The 23,388-nt window shown below is 45.7% G+C and overlaps 1 protein-coding gene across 1 annotated transcript in view; it reads left to right on the forward strand.

Annotated features, from left to right (window-relative positions):
• ADCY2 (adenylate cyclase 2) overlaps positions 1-23,388 on the forward strand; it is a 388,284-nt gene that overhangs the window by 197,196 nt on the left and 167,700 nt on the right. The window contains exon 4 of the mRNA XM_026506673.3: positions 7,654-7,803. Within this exon, the coding sequence (XP_026362458.2) occupies positions 7,654-7,803 (150 nt within the window). The remainder of the gene's footprint in view (positions 1-7,653; positions 7,804-23,388) is intronic.

Consider the following 23,388-nt stretch of genomic DNA (forward strand, 5'->3'; position numbering starts at 1 on the left):
ATAACCCCTTGGACCATCCAGGACCGTTTGTTCCCTTGAGTTTCTGAAATAAGCAGAATGGAATCTCTTGGGGATAATTAACCTTTCGACTCTTTGGACTCCCAAAGACCAAGGTGATAATGATTTCTATGGGGTATTAGCCGAGATGTAAAGTTAAGTTAATCATTGATTGGGTGATTAACAAAATGTCAGGTGTAATCATCCAAGCATCACCGTGTGAGCAGGCTGGGTGGCAGGAGACAGCGTTGGGACCAGACAGAGACGAGCTTTGTCATCAGGTGCTCTCGGAACTGGACTTGGAGCTCTGTTGACACTGAAGGGAGTGGGGAGAGAAATGTCTGATAGCATTGCTCTGGAGAAAAGCCTGCAGAACTGGTCACAATACAAAGGAAACGAGGGGCCCCACTTTGGATGCCGGAGAAGTGTGCAGTGTGAGTTATAGTAGGAGTGGTCCCCTCCCCCCCCTTCAACTTCCTTGTTTGGTCTCCTCTCTTGCCATGGTGGAGAGGAGCTAAGCCCCAAATGCTGAGATTGTTCCATGTGCTTGAAGTCAAAGAGAGAAAACACAAGAGAATAAACAGTGTGATAGTGCCCTCCTCTGCAGGAAGGAGAGTGAGCTATGAATCTCAATGGAGGGAGGCTGGTGTTGTCTTTTCCTGCAGAGTTCAGAAAACTGGAAACTCTGTCTTGTCTCTTTTTTGTTATTCTCAACTGTTCATCACGCCAATCTTGTCCCCATCCATTTCAGGTGTGTAGACACTGAGCTCAGAAGTACAAGTTTGGTTTTCTGCTTGGTTAAGTCAGCTTTCCCTTCTTGGGCAGCTGCATTCTCAATGACTTGCGTTGTGGGAGGAACTTTCTATCAAGGTCTTGAGTATCTTCTAGGCTCATCTCTTCCTTTTGGCTTATGATGAGCTGATGGCACCCTTCTGAGACAAGCAAGGGTCTCAAACGTTCCCCCCACCTCCCGTTTTTTCTACCTGTGATAATGGACTTGAGCCCCGTCTATGTATGAGATTCTTTATCCTTCAACCCAAATGTGGCTGGAAAAATAACACGATGCTTGCTATTCAAAAAGACTTAATATTAACAGATGTAATATAAAAGAGGATAGTGACAGTAAGGGTCACAATCAGCCATACTATCTGTTTTCAGTGGCCATTTCCCTAGGAAATCGAATTGCATCAAATTGCCTCCTGATTTTCGATTCCAGTCGTAAACGCAGAGCCCTCTAATGCCCATCGTTGAGTTGCCTGGGCTGCCATGATAAAACACCGCAGCTGGGTGGCTCAAACTACACACATTTACTTCTCAGTTTTGGAGTCTGGGGCATCCCAGCTCACAGTGCCTCGTGGTTCATCTGCTGGTGAGAGTTCTCCTGGCCCCTTCTCCCTGTGTCCTCACACGGTGGAGAGAGAGGGCTCTGGTCTCTTCCTCTCTTTGTAAAGACACTAATCCCATCAGATGAGCCTCATCCTCATGACCTCATCTACACCCCAATTGCTCCCATAGGCCCCACCTCCAAATACCATCACATTGGGGGTGAGGGCTTCCACCTATGAATTTGGGTGGACACATGCTTTCAGTCCACCAGACTTTATTTCTGACTCCACTCCTATTCATTTGGAAGGATTTTGAGTTCGAGAATTCTAACACATGACCTAAGGATCACTGGATGTGATTGTCCAAAGCACAATATTTCTGGTCTTCACTACATGATAAAAAGCAGAAATCCTTAGGCCAGGGCATTGCAAATTTAATTCTTCTGGAGTCGCAAGGAATGCTGAGGAGCTGGCGGTGGGAGTCTCTGCAGCGTGTTTGAGAGCTCCGTTAAGGGAAATGCTACGCGATCATTTTCTCTCCCGAGCGAGAGCATTGTTTTATTTAAGCCAGATTTGATGCTTATGAGATGCAGTGAGCTTGCTGAATATTCATTTGCAGCTCTTTTCATCACGTTCTTGTATTCCTTTTATTTTCTTTTGACTTATAATTGGTGTTTTTGCATATTTATGATCTGCGCTGTCTTAAACTGATGACCCATTTCAAATGCTATAGTGTCCTTTCTCCTTCGACCCTGTGCTATTAATTCTTGGAGAAATCGTGTCCTTAAGTGATGCTGTTCCTCTCCTTCCCAGAAGCCTGCCCTCAGTGCGTGTGTCTGCTGTCCTCTGTGGGCATTGCAGTTTGCAGCCCCTGTCCTAAGATTAAGAGCAGGAAGACTGAACTCTTTACAATGCATGAAATCTCAGAGTTGCAAAGTTTCTGAGTGGTCATCTAAGCCACATGGTAATTTCCCAGATGTTTAAGCACAGTGAACTCACACACTTGAATGTTCTCCTCCCAAGTGAGAGAACCCTCAGGGCCTTTGCTCTTGGTCACGTGATCCATTAGAGGCAGCTTGACCCCGGTGTTACTTTCCTTTGAACACACGCAGACATGCCAGCATCCCCAGTTAAAAGCTCCGTGGACAGGTGGCCTCCAAAACACAGCCACTTAAAATAACATAAATGATCGAAATGCTTTATAGCATAAGATACAGATGCTTTATAAAGAAAAAAACTATGAGCTTCTTACAGTATAACACATCTCTTCAAAAATTCCCTAGAAATACCTTCCCCATGCCCTAGCAGGCGGTCGGATCACACTGGACGAACTGCCTGGCCCATATGAGCTGGGGCAGTGTGGGATGGAACAGGAATAATCCAGAGCCTCGCCTGCCTAGGGATCTGTCCTCAATCTCTCAACTTTTTAGACCATTTCTTTGCCTATAAGGTGAAATGATAAAACATGTCCATCCTCCTGGTGGTTTTCTTCTGAGCCCTTGGAAGGGTGAAAAGATGCAAGGTATGTTTGGATTTATCAGTTCTGAGAATCTCCGAGCAGCTTGGCCAGATGACCCCACGTACATAAGGTGCAGGTGGGGAGTGGGGAGCCGCTGGGCTGAGCGTCTTTCCCCAGAGGTTCGGGAAGATCCCCTGTACTGGGCTGCGCTCCACTTCAAGGCCCGGTTTGACTCTTCAGGGTAAACTTTTCACTGCTGTTTTCACCCTAAACAATTTGTTTTCTTCCAAGACATCTCGTGGGAGGCCAAGTTCCCTCTCCTGTTTTCTGACAGATGCAAAAGTAGCTAAATGGAGCGACGAGATGAAAGAAGGCACCACGAAGGTTTGATGTTATAAAACAAATCCAACATTGTGAAAATGGGGTTTTTCATCATGTGTTCTGCCTAACAGTTTTCTAGAAAATAAAATGCTGTGATATTATTTTTGAAAAGAACATTTTAAGTGAATCACTTCCTTGGTGCCCTGGGTTTTATACCAAGTCATTATATGATGCACCCTTTTGAAAGAAAGGTGCTTTAGGACATCAATCACATTTGTAAATTCCTGTGGTTATTAAAATGCTAGGGCCAAGTTCTATTATTAATCTTAAAGAGTACCGTATTTCAGGGTGATAGCAGGTATCAGAAAATTTAATTTTTTCCATCAGAAAAAAAATGTCCCATATTTGACTTGGCATTGAAACTCTTAGTTGTTTATTTCGTTGTGGTTTTTTTAAAGATTTTATTTATTTGTCAAAAAGAGAGAGAGAGAGAGCACAAGCAAGGGGAGCAGCAGACAGAGCAGGCAAAGGGAGAAGCACGCTCCCTGCCAAGCAAGGAGCCCCATGTGGGACTCGATCCTAGGACTCCGAGATCATGACCTGAGCCGAAGGCAGACGCTCGCCAGCTGAGCCACCCAGGTGCCCCTAGTTGTTTATTTCTTAAGCATTTCCTTTGCATATCCAAATACAAATTGGTGAATACATTCTTTCCACCTGTTAGTAGCCAGAAAGTGTTCGAATTCCGTGTCGTTTGAAGCAATGCAGCATCCAGACTGACCCGCAACCAGGTTTTTCCTTGGGTTGCAGGACAGATTTGCCAGCATGCTGTCAGGCTGAGACCAGGGAAGCCATACTTGCCTTTCGGGAGCTCCCTCTGTCCTCCAACACACAGGCTCCCCTTGTAGATTGTTGGGGGTGCATCATAGCAGACAGGAAGCGTTTGCCTGGTGACCACACCGGCGATGGGCAAGGGCCCAGTGGGCCTGTGGGAGACCCTGGCTTCAGCCTACAAGTGCAGACCAGATGCAGCCACTTGAATGCTGGCCTGAGCTGGAGGGGGAGGTGACACACTCCGGTGACAGCAGCAGGTGTCCTGGTGGAGAAAGCAGCCGTTCCCAGAAGGGCGGAGGGGCCTGTTGCCCTCGTGGTCCCTGTGAGTGGGAAGAAGTGGCCACGGTCATAAAGAGCTGTGACTTGGGGCCAGTGGTTCTGCTGCAAGAAGGGGCCCCACGTAGCTGCCTGTGCAGAATGCAAGCCGTTGTATTGTTGGCTCAGGTGGGAGCTGAGAGCTCGGGGTCCACTGGCCGCGTCCCTCTGGAGGGCAGCACAGCCTCGGCAATCGGGTGGGGGTGGTGGCAGGGACCACAGGTGCCCCCACAACAGGACTTCGGGGTGGGGCAGCCCATCCATAGGACCACATCACACCTGCCCCACTCTGGGCCCGGGGGGATTCAGAGGAGATAATGGGGATCCTCAGTAGAAGACAGGAGAAGGCAGGACTCGTCATCCCGGTGGGTGGCTCCAGGGTTGCAAGAGAAGCACCCTGTTCATGCACCCTATCAAGGGGGCTCCTGGGGACAGCGCATGGCGTCATCGGACTCTGTTGCTTACATTTGGTTCTCATTTTGAAGGAATCCACTTCCTAAAATGTTGACATTTTTGCTTTGAAGGCATTTTTTTTAAAGAGAAAAAGAAAAATCTCCCTTAGATCATCACTAAGTTATTATTTCAGCTGTATCTAATAAGGAAAGAGATAGCATTTTCTAATTCTGAGCAGTCTGGTTTGTGTTGGCTTTCCTCATTGTCTGCATTCCTTGGTGCTCCATCCTTGAAAGCAAATCCAGCAGTGACGAAGTTGGGAGAATCTAGCAAAGTAGACGGTCGTTTTGCAGAAGCAGAGTCCTGGGGGGCTGAATGAACGTGCGTGCCCCTGTGCTCACGTGATCTACGTCCACAGCGGTGGTGGCTGCAAGTACGGCTGTGGGAGGAAGGGGCGCCCCCTGCTGTTAGAAATGTTTGGAAATGACAGTGAAGTCGCCCCCCTCCCCCGCTCTGGGCCTGTGCTCACACTTACACACACAGCACCAGCACACATGCCTCCCACTCAGATCACGGGCATGTCACGTATGCACGTCAGTTATTACACAGAGATGTACATGGCTCATGCCCATGTCATACAAAGCCACACATGACATGTATCTATGACACGCATAGTGTGCACACAGATGTCACAGACGTCACACAAACCACATACCATAGACACAGATGAATCCCACACGTCACCCGGAGACATGTCAGAGGTACGTATGCATCACATGCACGGGTCACGCGTACAGCTCACACACGCCACACACATGACACACGCATTGTACACACATACCGCATACGCACACATGACAAATATATCCCATATACATATCACTGTGCACACATCACACACACAGCAATACCCAAAGTTAATACTTGAATCGTCCGTTCTACTGGAGGAGGATGGGGTTACCTAAAAGGACATTTTCAGGGGCTGCTGTGAGAGCGAGGGCGAGCTGTGGGAGCTCTCCACCTCCAGGATCTGTGGGCTCGATGGACAACTGGAAGGCCCTTCTGGTCTGAACAACCCATCCCCACTTCTGTGGGGCATGTGTTTATTCACAGAGAGAAGCTCAGCATATCATTCTTCCCATTTCTGACCCTGTCCTGCTTTGCCCTCCGTCCCCAAATTGGATTTCCCTGGGCTGGAGGAGCCCTGTCTTCCACCCGTATTCATAACCTACGGAGAGTGAGACAAAGACATCAGGTGGATGGAGAACAGGATATCATCTTTGCTACCGTTACAGCTGTTGGGAGATGGGGCTTGGGTCTGGGCCACAGGGACGTGACCCCATTCCCCTGAAACACCCCAGCTCCTCCTGCTCCCAACACAGGGGCGTGCGGGTCCACGGGCTCTGCTGGCTGAGAACAGAGGGGATGAGGGAAGGCCCCCCTGAGAGGAGCAGAGCCTTGGCTCATGGGGTCCAGATCCTTCTCCCAGCCTGTCCAATCAGATAATCAGAAGAAGCAACAAGCTGATGTTAATGGGAGGCTCTCAGAGAAGAATGCGGGCTTCTGGAAGCTGAGGCCCTGCCTTTGTTGTAAAAGCCATTAGCGCCCTATTTGGTGAGACATGAGGTCATGTGGAGGAGGGGGCGATAGGGCACCTCACCCAGGTGTGGCCACCCACCCTCTGACCTGCAGGTCTTGCCCTGAGCACATAAGAGCGAAGTCCGTACGAATCCATTTTACACATCACTGCCACTTGCTCTGTGTGAGTTCTGTGCTCGGTAAGAGGACACACTGAAAGGACAGGGTCCCACACTGTGGGTGAGAATATAAATGCAGAGTTTCCTCAGAGCCATTCCACAATATGTGTCGAGAACCGAAAAATAGCCATGGCCTCTGACTCGGTGTGTTTTACTAGCCGACCTAAGGAAAAGATGAAGCATGAGCCAAAGCTTTATACGTCAGGGTGACCGCTATCGCAGAATGCCGATGCAAGGGATATTAGTGAAGTAAGTGTCGTATGACATGGGCATGTCGTAATAGTATGACTAAAACTAAGTTGTGCAGTCATAGAAGTGGACGTTATCTAAGCATTCAGAATCCTGTTTGCACAGAATGTTTATGACCTGAAAAAAATCTGATCAAATATTTTTAAAAAAGCAAAGTAAAACACTGCATTCAGAATGAATTCAGTCCTTTTGGAACAAGGTGGAGGTCTTGGCAAAACAAAGTTTGGCAACAGTTTGGAGAATGCAGGGGGACATGGAGTGGGTATGAGGCCGTATGGACAGTAAGGCATTCTTCCTGGACAGGGCTCGTGTAGGTTCTTTCTAGTTTTTCTTTGTATTTTTCTGTTTTCCCCCCAAATTTTTGTTGACGTGAATTTTTATCATCAAGAGTAGTGAGTTATACGGTTTGAAAATTGACCATATTCCTGTATAAACAGAACATAAGAGGGAATGTCACTTACTGAGGCTCAGTAAGTACAGTCTTGGTATGAGAACAGCCTGGATCAGTCACCTGTCACCGAGATAATGCTGTGTAACAACCACAGAATCCCTGTGGCACGCAGTAGTAGACTGCGGGCTGTCTGGTTGGTGCTGTTCCGTAGTCTTTCATCTTTTTGGGGCCAGTGGGCCGGCGAGAGCATGTTCTCTCTGATGAAGCACAGGAGAGCCACCCAGAAACATGCCAGTCCTTCTAAGTGTGGGCTGGGTCTGGCTCTCACTTACCCCTGCCCATTGCATTAACCGCAGCAGATCACATGGCTGGGCCCACAGACAAGAGAGGGACTGCAGCGTCATCCATCAGAGGGCACGAATCCAAGAACAGGCTCGAATCCCTGAAGGAAATAGCTGTTTCTATTAAGCAAATAAAAATGTGAGTTTGGAAACAAATGGAATTGTCTTCCTGCCGCAGCGTCGTCTCTTGCTGGTGCCAGTGTGCATTCTGGGACCGTTGTGCTCCTGAGTTAGCAACACTCGCCCTCCTGAATGGCTTTCTCTGTCTTTTTAGATCCTGGCCAATGTGATCATTTTCATCTGTGGGAACCTGGCGGGAGCGTACCACAAGCACCTCATGGAGCTGGCCTTGCAGCAGACGTATCAGGACACCTGCAACTGTATCAAGTCTCGGATCAAGCTGGAATTTGAAAAGCGTCAGCAGGTAACATGCATTTTTCTGTTAATACATACAATATGCAGTTCATTCATCATGGGCATCAGGAAGAATCTGGAGCCCCTGGTTGCCCGGGCTCAGGGGTGGCATCTGCAGACCCAGATGCAGTGACTGCAGGACCCCCCACGTGCTGACACCACACCACCTGCCATCAACACATGGCCGGGGACATTCCAGCAAGAGTAGTAAGAATTAGTAATAGTAATAGTGCTTTGTGCAGACGCTCACTTTGGGTGACAGCCCAGTGCTCTGTGACAGTGTTTGCCCTTGCTTACGTCTGAGCCTCCTCCCTCTGCGCCTCACAGTGCTTCCCATGGCGCCTGCTGTCCACGTGGCAGGAAGCAGTCAAAGTCGCCCCTGAGGGAGGTGACAGGAGCTGTCAGGGATGGTCCAGCAGGGAGCTCGTTGTCGTGATGGGGGCTGTCCTGTGGTGACCGTTGAGGGGGATGCCTGGAAATGCACACCAGAGAAATACATGGGTTAGGACAAAGCATTGAAAAGTGAGAGGACATGTGGCAGGCAAAGCCATGCTGTCATCATGGGTGATGGAGAACAGGGGAAACCATAAACGACACAAGGGGCCCTGTCTTCAACATGCTAGACTTCAGGCGATGGTGGGACAGCCCGTGACTGGCTTTGTTTTTCTTGGGTTTGTGTATCGTCACCGGGAACCCAGCTCCCATCCATAAAGGTGAAGAGTAGCAGGACCCTCTGTGAATACCCCACCCCCCCCTCTGAGAGCCTTTCTCATGGGGCCTAGGCTACACCTGTCCGCATCGGGCACACAGAAGATGCTTCATGATTACTCGTTAAACTGTACCGAGTGGAGCCTGTTCTAAAAAATTGCACCAGAATGTATCATGGTGGTAGCAGCAGAAAAGCATCCTTTAAACTTTGATGCTGGACTTTTATTTGTGTACAGACTGCAGAGTAGTGATCGAATTCCTTTTTGAAAACAGGGAGTTCAGTTCGTTCACTCAACAAAGATCGACTGAGCGCCTGGCAGGAGTGTTTCCGGGCACTGGGGGTGCGGCTGTGAACATCTCATTCTCACTGATATTATTAGCAAATCTCATAGTTAATTTTTAAAAAGCGTTTTGTGGGGGGCGCCTGGGTGGCACAGCGGTTAAGCGTCTGCCTTCGGCTCAGGGCGTGATCCTGGCGTTACAGGATTGAGTCCCACATCAGGCTCCTCTGCTATGAGCCTGCTTCTTCCTCTCCCACCCCCCCTGCTTGTGTTCCCTCTCTCGCTGGCTGTCTCTGTCCTGTCGAATAAATAAATAAAATCTTTAAAAAAAAAAAAAAAAAGCGTTTTGTGGGAACGCCTCGGGGGCTCAGTTGGCTGAGCGTTCGACTCCTGGTTTCAGCTCAGATCATGATCTCAGGATCGTGAGATCGAGCCCCGCATCGGGCTCTGTGCTCAGCTCAGAGTCTGCTTAAGACTCTCTCTCTCCCTTTGCCCCTCCCTCCCTTGCACACTGACTCTCTCTCTCAAATAAATACATCTTTAAAAAAGAAGCATTTTGTGTTACAGCTTGTATAGCAAAGGTATTTAGGGACAAATGTTTAGTTCTTTGATTTCTGTGCATATCAAACTCTAGATTCAACATAAAGACGTATAGACAGTTGTTAACTTGGGACCGTTGTCTAGTACGTTTTCATTTAGCTATGTTCAGTAGTATTTTAAATCTGGGTTCTACAAAATTCTATAGTTTCAACAGCAGCCCGTAGGTTCATGATTGTTTTCTCTATAGAGTCCTGATGTTTTAGGATAGATGGTTTCCTTTTTCAAACAGCAGGGACTCTATCAGGTTGGTCCTGACAGACATATTTAACTTTCTGTTCCATCACCTCCAGAATCTACTTCAAAATCGCACCAAGGCTGAGGGAACTGACATTCCAAGTAGACAGATTATATAACCTAATATTTATAGTACCAGCTCTGACAAAAGCGGTAAGTCAGGCTACTGACCTCATGTGCACTACATGCTTCTCTGAAGAATCCTTGAGCAACCAGAGCCGGTGTCAGCCTCTCACAGTGGCTTCCAACTAGTCCGATGGCCACGCTGTGACCTTTGGTAGCTGTGGCATCCTGTGTGCTAGAGAATTTATGGGGCTGTCATGAGAGTGTTATAAGGCATTATAAGGGCATTTACTAGTTTTCTGCAAAGGAGCATTTTAAAAAAAGTAAAGAGAAGAGGGACACTTTGAAAGAAGAAGACCTTGTAGTAAAGATGTTTAAGAAAATATAATCTGATACCACAAGTGTGTTTTGCTGTTGAAGTTGGGAGTCTGCTCCCAGGGTCTGGTGCCCAGAATGTGGTACTTTTCTTGTTAGGGCCTCGGAAAATGTGTTTCTAGAGTTAGAATGAGTGCTCGTACTTTCTTCAGACTGGCTTGTAAGTAAGTGGGAACAAAAACTTCTCTTAGTTAATAAAATCAGTAAGACATGATCTGATAGATATAAGGAAATAGATAAAAATTAGCCAGTGGCAAACTGTGTGTCCTTCACACAGAGGGTCAGCCCCTGAGATGGTGAGTCCTGGTACGGCCACAGAGCAGATTAAGGTCCGAGGGTTCCTCATGTCCCTTCCTGCCCAGTCTTCACCACAGACCATCTTTGTTTCATCCATAGTCACTGTAGCAAACAGCAGTGTCCTTCAAAGTGCTTCTTTCAAGGACAGGGGTGTGTGCTGAGCAAAAGGATTTGTTTCAGCACCTATTAGGATGAAATAAGTGACATCGTTTTAGTAACACATATCGGCAGTTGCCTCAGGCGGAGCCGATGCTCCCAGAGGCTGAGCAGCCGCCATCTTGGGTCGTTCCCGAGCCAGTTCCACCGCGTCACCCAGCGCTGACCTTACTCCTCAGAGAGGAAGGCCAATGTCAGGTGAGCCCAGCAAGCCCCACATCTACAACCCCGTTGGGGGCTCCAAAGCTGATGCTGTTGGGAGGTGTCTAGGAATTCTGAAACCTTTTCAGTCTTGCTCCAGTCTTTACTTTCTTTTCTTCAGATGTTGTGATATTTTCCCTAGATGCAAATGAGATGAATTTTTAGAGACTGAAAACCATGTTTGTGGGGCTCCTGGGTAGCACAGTCGTTAGGCGTCTGTCTTCGGCTCAGGGCGTGATCCCGGTGTTCTGGGACCGAGTCCCACATCAGGCTCCTCCGCTGGGAGCCTGCTTCTTCCTCTCCCACTCCCCTGCTGTGTTCCCTCTCTCACTGGCTGTCTCTCTCTGTCAAATAAATAAATAAATAATCTTAAAAAAAAAATAACCTGTTTGAATAAAGTGACTATTTGTGCTATGAGATTTGGGGAGAGGAGGAAATGAAAAATGTTCACAGAGATTTTCTCAGAGTTATGTTCCTGCCCTGAAAGTGCTCTCACATAGAAACACTAAAAACTGTGATTTTTTTTTTTTTAACCAGGTGGGAGATATAATGTATTACATTAGCATCAAGGCCACGTTTGGGGCTTGAAGGTATTTTCTTGGGGAGTTTTGACTTTGGTCTTAAGTCTCAATCCTGCAAGAAAAGCCATAGCCGTTTCTTGAGCACTGTCTCAGTGCTATAGAAGGTTCTTTATCAAAGCTGAGAAAACAGCAAGTGTTTTTCCCTGGAGTCTGTAATAGACTCTCCGGAATTGATGGGAGCTGGATTTAGAGCAAAACAAGGACTTTCTCTCCTAACCGCATGGGCAGTGGAAATAAATTTTGCCTCTGTAGTCATAAAAACTGGATTTGCTTTTTTAATGGAAGGAAAATAAACCCTCTTCCATGTATATGTTGTCTTTGTTTTAAAGTAATGTAATTCAGAGCGTTTTTACATTGTCTCCCTTCATCTGGAACCCTGCTATGGATTGACTGTGACCAAATATGCATTCCAATAGAAAGCACCAGTCAAGCAAGGCACAGACAGCCTCCTGGCAAACCTGGATCTGTACCCCAGGAGCGGAGGGGGGTTAGTGAGCCCGTAGGCTTCCTGGTTCTCTTTGGGGACTAATTGTTTTTCCTTTCTGCAAACTTCAGTGCAATAAGTAACTGGTCCTTTTGTGTTCACGGCTGGGTAGATAATGAACACGCCCATGTTTATCCTAGTATGATAGCAGGTCATATTAGGGCATTGCTGATCGCGTTACATAAGTCATTTAGGATGCCAGGAAAAGTGCTGTTGAAGTGGTTTTAGATTTGGGCTGTTAGATTTGGTCCGTTTTCATCAGGGAAAGAGGAAAAGAAGGAACTTTTTTTTTTTTCTTTTTTTGAGTCTTTGTAATGTGCGGGGTAGTATCTTTAGTACTTTACATATATTGTATCCAGTTCCTATTGCTACTGTAGCAAATTACCACACATGTAGTGGCTTAAAATAGAACAGATTTATTGGCATCCTTGGAGGTTAGAAGTCCAAAATTAGTCTCATGAGCGAAAGTCCAAGTATTGGCAGGGCTGGCTCCTTTGAGAGGCTTGAGGGAGAATCTATGTCCTTGCCTTTTCAAGTTTCTGGAGCCTGCCTGAATTCCATGACTCCTAGCCCCTCTGTCCATTTTCAAATTCAGCAGCATAGAATCTTTTAGTCTCCCTCTCCTCGCCTCTTTCCCTTTCTCGCCCTCTGATTCTCTGTTGTACTTTCTTCCCTCCGTCTGCCTCTAGTCCTGCTTCCCCCATAAGGATAATGCAAGGTGATCTCCCCATCTCGGGGTCCTTAATTTAATCACATCCGCCAAGTCCTTGGTTTGCCATGTAAGGTGACATGATCACGGGATCCAGGGACTAGGATGGGGTCTTCTTTTCAAGGCTATTTCTGGATCAACTCGATGACCTAAGTCCTTTCCTATTTCAACCGGATAAAGGAACTGTCACAATTACCTATGCAAGATCCCTCGGCTAGTAAGTGTGGCTTTTTCTGCCTGTCCTGTTGGTTCTGTGGCTGGTTTGTTGACTAGAGATTTTCCCAGGCATGAAGGACTTTTTTTTTTGATTAACTACGTTGTTTATCATGACTGGTTAAATAAGAAATCATGAGACAGTACCAAACGTGACTTGATCATTCGATAACGCGCTGCCACGACAAGCAATGTGTCATCCATGAGGGTGTCAGGAAGGTCAACGGGAGGTCCCTCACGCGAGGGGCCACAGTGCGGAATCTGTCTCTGGCTTTACTTCCACACCACACGTGTCTGGCGGGGCCGAGAAGAGGGTGCACTGTGGAGGCAGACTGCCTGAATCGCATACGGTTACGCTCTCTTTGATTGTGATGTTGGTCAGATTTCCTAACATCTGAGTTTCTCGGGTGTCCTTGATCCCTCGCCCAGTTCAAGAGACAGTGTTCCTGTTAAGAAATGGTATCCTGTTAGCAAGCACTCAGTCGCCGGTCTTGCCATTGACCTCCGGTAACTCTGACGCTGTCACCTCGAACACCAGAAAGCAGCTGTCGCCCGGGCCGAGCCGCGGAGCTCCAGGTGGCAGGAGGGACGGTGTAGCGCGGCCGTGCCATCCCGGAGCTCCCTCCTCTGCAGGCTTCACTCTTCCCCGAGGATAACAGGTTGAACGGAGACATGGTTGTAGCTGGTGGGTAATTGCCCCAGACCCTCTTTCTCGCAGCGTGCTCTCCCCAAGGTCAGAAGTTTACCTGTCGGCCGCAGAACGGGCGGGCTGAGGCCTCCCGGCTGCTCGCGTTAGCGCACTCATCGTTTCCCCCAGTTCCCTCATCGCAGTAGGAGCGGAGTCCACGCAGAGCCGCCTCAACGGAAACCAAAGGGGGCATGAAGAGCTCAACCACAGTTCCAGCCGGTGAGACTTTCTCCCTGCCATTCCAGAAGAATTCAAGCAGGAAATGTCATTATAAATGTTACCCAAGACCTTTGGGTGGCGTGGTGCACGCAGGAGAGGAGCAGAACGTGAGAATCTCGCAGCTCCACCCCCTGTGCACCGTTCGGTTCAGGTATGTGAGCCCTGCTCGGGCTCTGGCATCATCGAAGATGGTCAACTACACTCCCGTCCCAGCAGCGGAATGTGTTTTCCTGTGTGTCTACTTTTTTTTTCTATTTTATTAAATAGTCACTTGTACGGTTTTTATTTGGTATCCCTTCCCTGATGAAGTCATACCTTATATGTTCTTGGTCACCACTTGCTTCCATTTTATTAAGTGATCGATGACATCATTTTCTCTCTTGGTGGAGAGGTCACAGCTCACACAGAGGTTCATCAGCAACTTATTCTCGGCATTCGTTAGTGAGAGATTGAATCACACTTACCCTTTGCTTGAAAGCTGAAAAAATGAAGAGTCGTGGTTTCATGAAAGGGCTGTCCGCAAAGTGTCTGCCATTTGAGTCCATCAGATTGAAGTCCAAGAATTGCTCTCATGGTTTGCTCCATACTGCCTCATACTGATGACTTAAATCCTTGGGACGCTCGGATGTTATGCCTCGTTGAGAAATTCCAGGGCAGGGTATTTCAGGATGCTGCATTTCACCACGATCCTTTTACCAGGTTCCTTTAAATGAGAAATGAAAATCAATTCCAGAAAAAAAAATACATTAATAAGCCTGAAGTATTTTCAGATAGGTCCTTTAGTTAAAATGTTTGAAATCAGTACGTATTTTCTAAGATTGCAATGAAGGCCATATCGTGAATGTGTACTTTGGCCCCTTTAAAGAGAAATGAACAATTACAGATCCAAGACCAAGGGAAAGAGGAGGGATTCAAATGCCCATGCCTCATGAAGAATAGCACCGCAGGAGATTAGTAATAGGAGCTCATGAAAATAGCAGTAACGACTGTTTGTTCATTCTTGAACAAGTGAGACATTCTGCTCCGAAGGAAAAAAATAAAAGTTACAACAATTAATCAAGCAGCGATTCTTTTAATGAATTAAATATATGCAAGTGTCTATTTATATCTTGACAGAAGAAAAGCTAAAAAGTAAAGTAAAACTCTGCAGAAGTTTCTCTGTGTGAGAAACTTGAGCAAAATTCCCATCTAATATTTATGGTAAGCAGCTCACCTGTCTTGTTGGAGAAACACCTGGGAAACAGTCCTGTTGCTCCAGATTATCACAAGCTAGTCTATGCTGACAACCTAAAAGAAGCACGGAAGACAGAAGCTGCACCCGAAGGAGAGCATCTGGTTTTGATATTTCGGGCCTCGGGGAATTTTTAGTGTTTCATGGAGACCGCCTACTTTTCATACCCTGTGATGCAATATTTTGATGCTGGCAAGATTATATAATAGGCAAAGGATAATCTGGTGGAAGGACTCAAGGAAGCTCTACACCATTTGATATGAGAAAAATAAACCCAATAGAAAGAAATTCCAAAATCAGTCCTTCTGGTTCCATTATCCATTCTTCTGGTATGTAGCACATAGAGGAGAAAATGTATATTTACTCCAAAGTCAAAGGCAAAGTGTCAAGTCTTCTATGATACCTTTCTTCTTGCAGATGAAACCTCAGGTGGGCCACTGAACTGTTAATAGGGAAGGAAAGGCACTTTATGCTTACCAACACGGGACTGATTTAAAGTGTTAAAGTTATTGAACCTGTTTAATTATTTATTACCATGAGCACAGTCATTGATCAAAACACTTCACATGGTATTAGTGTTGTGCTTATTGAATTGAGGCACCCACTGATGTTTACACCGGTTTACAAATTAGGACTTACAAGTTTTAGAACTTTGTTAATTGCATATGTGTTTTCCAAAGGTGTTACTCTTTGGATTTTTTCTTTTTTTTAAGTGTATCTGAGTGTCCTCAAAGGTTTAGGAAATTTTGTTTAGGGCTTTTCTCAAAGAATCCTTTAATCTGTTATATATTAGGGACCATTTAATATATGTAAGCTGCTGGATGTGAAAATTCCTCCTAGAACCCTATGTTTTCCATAAAGGTGAAAACATGTACAACTATATGAAATGCTCAGGAATGAAACAGGAGGAGCATTTGAGGTAATGATATGCACATAAAGCTGTGCAAAAACTGTTAAGTTAAAATATGGCTTTTACAGGGTGCCTGGGTGGCTCAGTCATTAAGCGTCTGCTTTCGGCTCAGGTCATGATCCCGGGGTCCTGGGATCAAGCCCTGAGTCGGACTCCTTGCTCTGTGGGGGGTCTGCTTCTTCCTCTCCCTCTGCCCCTGCTTGTGTTCCCTCTCTGTCTCTCTCTCTCTCTCTCTCTCTCTGTCAAATAAATAAAATCTTTAAAAAATATATGGCTTTTACATATATACTTCCATTAAATACAGAATTATGGAGACTGGAAGGCACTAGTTCTCCTATCTGTCAAAACTCCTACTTCACAATTTTATCTTTGATTGTATGTTATGTGCCAAGGGATTAACCCCAGGGAATAGAATAATACCTAAGGCTTAAGGTCCCTGTTCTCTTTGGGCTTAAATTCCAATGACAGGAGATGAACTATAACTTACTAAATGCATAAGTTTGATCAGAAGATAAAACGAGTTCATGTGACGAAGCATAATGGGGACGGTAGAGTGGCACACTGGAGAGGCCATCGGGGAGTTTCCTCTGGGGAGGCGACATTTGAGCTGAAATGGGTATTCCAGGAGGATGTAGCCCTCTGATAACCTGATGAAAGTGCTCTAACAGAGGGCAGCCCTGCAGAGGGCCTGAGTTAGGAACCAGACTGTCCCACCTGAGGAACATAAAGCTCAGTGGGACAGTTGGGTAAAAGAAGAGATTAGGAGAGGGAGACAGGAGCCGGCGCACACAATGGGCCTGCAAGGGGTGCTCAGGTCTTGGGATTTTATTATATACTGAGTGGGAAGGCCCTGGAAGATTTAAGTGAGGTAGGGAGATGAACTGGTAGCATTTTTAAAGGATCTCTCTGACTGCTGGTGGAGAATGGAGGAGGAAGGAACGTTAGCGAGGGACGAGCTTTGGCAGTAGTCCAGACTAGAGATCAGAGGAGCTTGGATCAGAGTGGACAGAATAGGCAGGGCAGATTTTGAAATTAAATGGGTAGGAATTGCTGTCGAGTTAGTTGTTAGATGAGAGAAAGATAAAATAATCAAGAAAGATTCATAAGCTTTGAACTTGAGCAACTCGGTAATGGCTGGTGAGTCACTTATAAGATGTCAAAGTCTTTAGAAACAATACTCATTGGAGCTGTAGGGGTGGAGTAGAATCAATAGTTGAGTTTTGAACAGTTAATTTTGGGATACCAATGATATGTCCAAAGGGAGATGCCGAGCTGTAATTGTGAGATCTGGATCTAAAAATGTCAATTTGGAAGTCATCAACATATAGTTGGTATTTAAAGGACTACATGAGATCCTCTAGGAAGAGAATATGATCAGAAAATATGAAAATGGCCCAGGGCCAAGCCCCAAAATGCACACCATTAGAAAAAGGACAGAAGGGGTGGAGTCAGCCAAAGTCACTGAGAAGGATCACTCGTATAGGAGAAAAGTCAGAGAAGCCAAGAGGGAAAGTTTAGGGGGAGAGTGAGCAGCTTAGTCAAGTGCTGAAAGTCACAGTGGAGGGAGCGTCAAAGAAGTGACCACCAGTCTTGGCAACATGGCGGTCATCAGTGGCCTGGGCAGAGGGGTTGAAGTGACTGAGCTCAGGGAAGGAGAAAATAGGAGGTGAGAAAGGGCATGCAGTGACTATCGACAGCTCTTTTTTTTTTTTTTTAAGATTTTATTTATTTATTTGACAGATAGAGACAGCCAGCGAGAGAGGGAACACAAGCAGGGGGAGTGGGAGAGGAAGAAGCAGGCTCATAGCAGAGGAGCCTGATGTGGGGCTTGATCCCATAACGCCGGGATCATGCCCTGAGCCAAAGCAGACGCTTAACCGCTGTGCCACCCAGGCGCCCCTATCGACAGCTCTTTTGACATATGCAGCTGTAAAGAGAAGCCAGAAAATGCCGAGCAGTTTATTTGGTCCAGGTTTCCTTCTCCCAAGATGGGAGATACTCCACAGGAGTATCGTGATGGGCCAGAAAACAGGAGTCCAGGGAATAACGTTTTGGCCTCAAAATGGAATTTTCTTGTTATTTCTTTCTTCTTTCTTTTCTTTCCCCTGTTCTAGGCACGTTTCTGGCTGTGTGTGCGCCAGATTCTCTAAGATCTCTAAGATATTAAGACTTTGGTTTTCTAAACAAGATTTATAGAATCAAAACATGAGTACTTAATCAGTGTCTGTGGAATGAGCTCAGACCTATCTGATGGAATCGAAGGCTTGTTGGCAAGCCACGCCGGGCATCTCAGCCCTGAACGACATGACCGTCCCTTGGATAAGGCTTAGTGACTTATGCGGATCTTCTCAATCCAGGACGGGATCCAGTGATTGGAGGACCAAACACAAAGCACACACTTAGCATGAGGCAGGGTGCATGTGTGAGTGTGCCTTGCAGGTGTCTGAGTGCTGAGCTCCTCCCAGTGGCCCTGCTTGTGCTTGGGTCCCTGGCGGTCAGAATGTGGCAGCCGTTTGGACAGCTGCCTGAGAGTTTACTGCCAGACTTAGTGACTCTGGGGCTCATTTCCCAGGGACATCATCATCATCATCATCATCCCTCTAGGAGGCCTACTTGGGGCTCATTCCTGCCGTCAGGAGACTAGACTGAATTCTTTGGTGGCAAGTGCTGTCTATTATTTTATTATTTTTCTTTATAGTCTTAGAACCTAGTTTAGTTCCCTGCATGGAGTAGGCAAGGACACGCACTCTTAAACACAGATGAAAAAAACCACACCAATATAGTGTTCTCACTCTCTCTCCATTCAGCGTTCATAATGCAATTATTAATTATATATGTACTTAGAAATATTTAGTTTAACTGTGTTATTATTTACAAAGCCATGTCCTCTGACACTTTGGACGCCTTATGATTAACTCTGGACTCCGGACTATTCTTACACCGTCTTGATTCACCCTTCACGACCCTCCTGCTCTGTCTCTTCTGAATTCTTTGCGGGTTAAGTGGAATCTCTGAGTACTGTGTGCCCCGTGATTGCTTGGAATGAACCCTGATACTATCAGACACATCTTCCCATTAGAAGGCTCATTTATACCATGTCGTCATTCATGTTAAATCGTCAAAAAATTAACAAAGATAAAGAGCAAAAATGTGCCATTTGCTGTCCTCCCAAGCCCATATTCCTCTCCCCGAAAGTTCCTAGTGTGCTGATGGCTGAAATATTTTTATGAACTTGGGTCACATTAGCTTCATTGTCATGGAAGTGATCAATAGAGCCTTCCAGGAGGGAGTGTCCAGACAGAACTTTTGTGTGTGTTATAAACAACCCAGTTATTATGTCAAAATAAAATACAAGCTTGCAATCCCCCCAGCCTGTTAACTTGATCCAGATCTGCTGAGGGTCGTGCATTTAAGCTAGCTTTTGATGAAACACTTCGCTCATGGAGACATCGTGGTGACACTTTACAGGATGATGGATCTATTTTTTTTTTCAAGATTTTATTTATTTATTTGAGAGAGAGAGAGAGCATGGAGCAGGGGGAGGGACAGAGGGATAAGCACCCTCCCCACTGAGCAGGGAGCCAGACATGGGGCTCAATCCTAGGATGCTGGGATCATGACCTGAACTGAAGGAAGACGCTTCACCGACTGAGCCACCCAGGCCCCCCCGGATAATGGATCTTAGAAAGAGTGTTAGATTTTGACATCAATGAGTCCAGCACTTAACATAATTACTGTTTCAGACCTTTGCTGGTGAATTTTATTAAATTGGGAGGAGAATGTTTTAGGGGGACATTTAGGAGTTTAGGAGTGAGTGTTCCACAGAATGGGTCCGTACACTGAGACGAATGTCAACCATAGAGTCTATGCTTGAAAAGGGACAGATAGATCAAGCAGCACTCAAAACTCGGGCCGTGAAGCTGTGACACTGCCGAATGAGTGAGCTTTCTGAAAAGTTATGAGTGGGATTTTGAATGCTCTCTTGAAAAACAGAGGGAAATCCTTTCATTGAAGAGCAATGTACTGCATCAGCTGGTAGAAATGAGCATGAAATGTGACAAATTCCACAGGAGAGAGGAGTGACAGATCTCTCAAAGTTGCTGATGAATAATGGGGGGAAAAAAGATAAAACTTGCCTTTAAATAAGTTTGCTTTTTATATGCTTTCATGAAAAATGTTCCCATCATTTCCCATGTAAATCAGCATTTATAGCTACTGTCTTCTGCCTTTGATGACATCATAATTTTATTTCATTGGGAAATGAGCAATATGAGCATGAAGCCTAGAAAGGCCAAATCAAACATATTATGCAGAAAAAAAAGAGACAGAGAGACCAGAATTATGGTACTTTGTGAGTATTTTCTCTAGAGAATGATGACTTTAATCATTTCATCTCTTACTCTCTTTCTTCGCTGGTGAAATAGAGAATGATGGGCTGGATTGTTTTCTCAGTCTCATGAAAAATAATGGCTAATCCGATGCTCCAGCTGAGAAAGGATTTGGAAAACTTGCTTTTCTGATGCTGCAGAGAAAGTTCTGTATTTACTCCCTGTTCAGCCTTTCTTCCCAGGAGCACCCCCTGAGTAGAAGGAATGAGGAATTTGAAAATCAAAGCTACTATGCATGTTTCCAGTGTCCCCTGTGCCCTGCAAAGCAGGACCTAGGTCTGATGCACCCCGCACAGCCCCTCTGCCAGGGACTTGCTCAGGCTTCTGGGAGGCGGGTGCTCAGGTGGGCGTTCAACGTTCTGAATTCCAAATGGCCTAAAGAGAGTGTCCAGAAAGTAACTGATGCTTTATATCAAAGCAAAAGGATAGCTGAGGCTCAGGTGATGTGGTCCAGGCTTCACTGGGAAATTTTTAAGAGTGATAATAAAAGCAAAGCCAGCAACTGCATATTCAAAGTCCTTAAAAGAAAGAGCCCCCAAGCCATAAAGGGCAGAAGGTACTTTTTCAGCCAATAGGGAGGAAATGTTGACAACAGAAAGCATCAAAGGCCCTCCCAGTGAGGGTGCAGTTTGAGTAAGAGCTTTGGGAAGGAAGATGGCTCTCGGGTTACCCGGTTACCAGTGAACGGATTCTTAATCACATCCTTTACCTTCTTTCTAGTAATATCTTTATCCCCATCTGCTCTTAAGTCATGCTTGAGAGACATTTCTTTATAGGAAGAATTGATAAGACATTCGAGTTATGAGCCCGAATCTTTGTTTATTCAACAGACACTCCAAATATCCATATGGACTCATCTCTGTGCTGCTGACATTTTAGTACTAAGGATGAGGAGAGAAACCCTAAAAGCTTCTAGAATGGAGGAAAAAAATAACTCCTAGGTTAAGTGTGATGGGATAAGGGTCTGATTTTCATTTCTCATAAACAACACCAGATGTTAAAAACACAGCGCAAAGTCTTAAAAATACTTAAGAAGAGTATTTTGCACTTTGATTTGTACACCAAGTCAAATTGCCATGCATCAGTGAGGCTTAAGTAAAGACTTGTGAGCATGTGTGCACTCAGAAAGTACAACCCCACACGTGTGCCGTGACATGGCGATTTTAGGATTTCCTCCAGTAAAACACAACACGTGAATTCAAACAAAAGAGAGAAGAGGGTGGGGAATAAGAGAAACTTCCTGAGCCAAGAAACTGGTAAAGCTTGAAAGATAAGACTAAATAATTGTAGTTGCTTAATGTAAAAATAGAACTATTAATTAAAACAGCAAGAAGAACAAAACTCTAATATTTTAAAAATCAGATGATTTCAGCTTGGGAGTGTTTTGGTTAATGGGTACCTTATTGTCTAGAACGATTACTTCTAGACAGCAACATAAAAAAGAAAGAAAGAAATGGTTTAGACCATTGCTTTCAGTCACCGTGAATATCCTTACTTTCAAACAACACTAAAGGAGAGAATTAGATTATTCTCTTCATCAAAGTGCACCACGTGTTAAGTTTGAAAAACTCTCTTTGAATGGTAATTCAAAATTCAGCATAACGGAAAAAGGGTATCACTTTTATAAGGACAACCCATCTGGAATTATGCAGTTCCACACTGAGACCTTCATATTTTCCTTCCACCATGTACAATAAAATCTCAGTTTAAGGACCAGATAAGGGGCGCCTGGGTGATGAGGTTGTGGGATATCGGTGAGGTTCAGTGGGGTGGAGTCTGGAGTTGACGACCAAGAAAGAATTCTTGAGATGTCTTTGGTGCAAAATGGTGGTTTATTTTATTTTATTTTATTTTATTTTAAGATTTTATTTATTTATTTGACAGAGACAGAGACAGCCAGCCAGAGAGGGAACACAAGCAGGGGGAGTGGGAGAGGAAGAAGCAGGCTCATAGCAGAAGAGCCTGATGTGGGGCTCGATCCCATAACGCCGGGATCACGCACTGAGCCGAAGGCAGACGCTTAACTGCTGTGCCACCCAGGCGCCCCAAAATGGTGGTTTATTAAAGCACAGGGACAGGACCCATGGGCAGAAAGAGTGGCTGCCCCTGGTTGTAAGGGGTGGCTGATTATATACTATGGGGTTGGGGGAGGTAAGGAAACAGGGAGGTTGAGAAAGTACTTCCATATGTTAAAGAAGACTCACAGGATACCGGAGGCCTTGCCTTTGTCAGGTTAAGTTGTTTTTTCCTTAGGTAGGCATTCACATGGAGATCGTCTGGACTTCTTCAATTCCTAGAAGATTCTGTCTATGGTCTGCAGGTTATAAAGACATTTAATTGTATTTACATCCCCCTCTGGAAGCTAGGATGTTGATAGAAATGCTTCGTTCTTGTAAACTGCTAAGACATTTGTAAACTGAGGGAGACTTAAGTCTTGCAGGATTGTGGTGTCTATAGGTTAACTAATTCTTCGTTCTTTAGGGCAGCCAGGAGTTCCTGAGGAATGTCACATACATCCCATGGGGGGAGGTTGCTGGGTGTCAGTTCCTGGTTTGTCCTCAGCTTGCCTTCTGTTCCCTCATCATGGGTGGCTCAGTCGGTAAAGTGCCTGCCTTCAGCTCAGGTCATGATCTCAGGGTCCTGGGATCGAGCCCCGACTAGGGCTCTGTGCTCAATAGGGAGTTGTTTTCTCCGTCTCCCACTGCCCCGCCCCCGCTTGTGTGTCACTCTCTGTCTCTCTCAAATAAATAAATAAATAAAATCCTTAAAAAAAAAAAAAAAGGAGGACCGGATAAATAACGCATATTACATTTAAGCTGTGAAAGTCAGAACTCTCTGCAGCACATTATACATCTCAGCGTTATTGATATTTGCGCTCATGCAACATCTTTCATCCAAGGGAGCCGAGTTCTTTATAAATGTCATAAATATCACATTCCATAGAATCATTTCATACAGTGGTGTTATCGTCGGAAACGCGTAGGGCAGGCGAGTACTGAGGTTCCAACAAAGCTAATGCAGACGGGCAATTCCATGCAGCTTCCCGAAGCAAGGCTCAAGGACAGGTTTCCTTGGGGAGTTACTTGTTCTTGGGAGCTTTTGCCTTCACCTCCAGCATCCCAGAGTCCTTCTCCTGACGCATTCAGTCTTCAGCTTTCCCCTGGAAAAAGTGGCTGTAGGAAGGTTTGGTATTCTCAGGAGAGTTCAGCACCTTCGTGCTAACCCGAATTCCCTCACTGAGCAGACCTTCCTCTCTT

This window comes from Ursus arctos, unplaced genomic scaffold (assembly GCF_023065955.2).
Source record: "Ursus arctos isolate Adak ecotype North America unplaced genomic scaffold, UrsArc2.0 scaffold_15, whole genome shotgun sequence".
Taxonomy (NCBI): Eukaryota; Metazoa; Chordata; class Mammalia; order Carnivora; family Ursidae; genus Ursus; species Ursus arctos.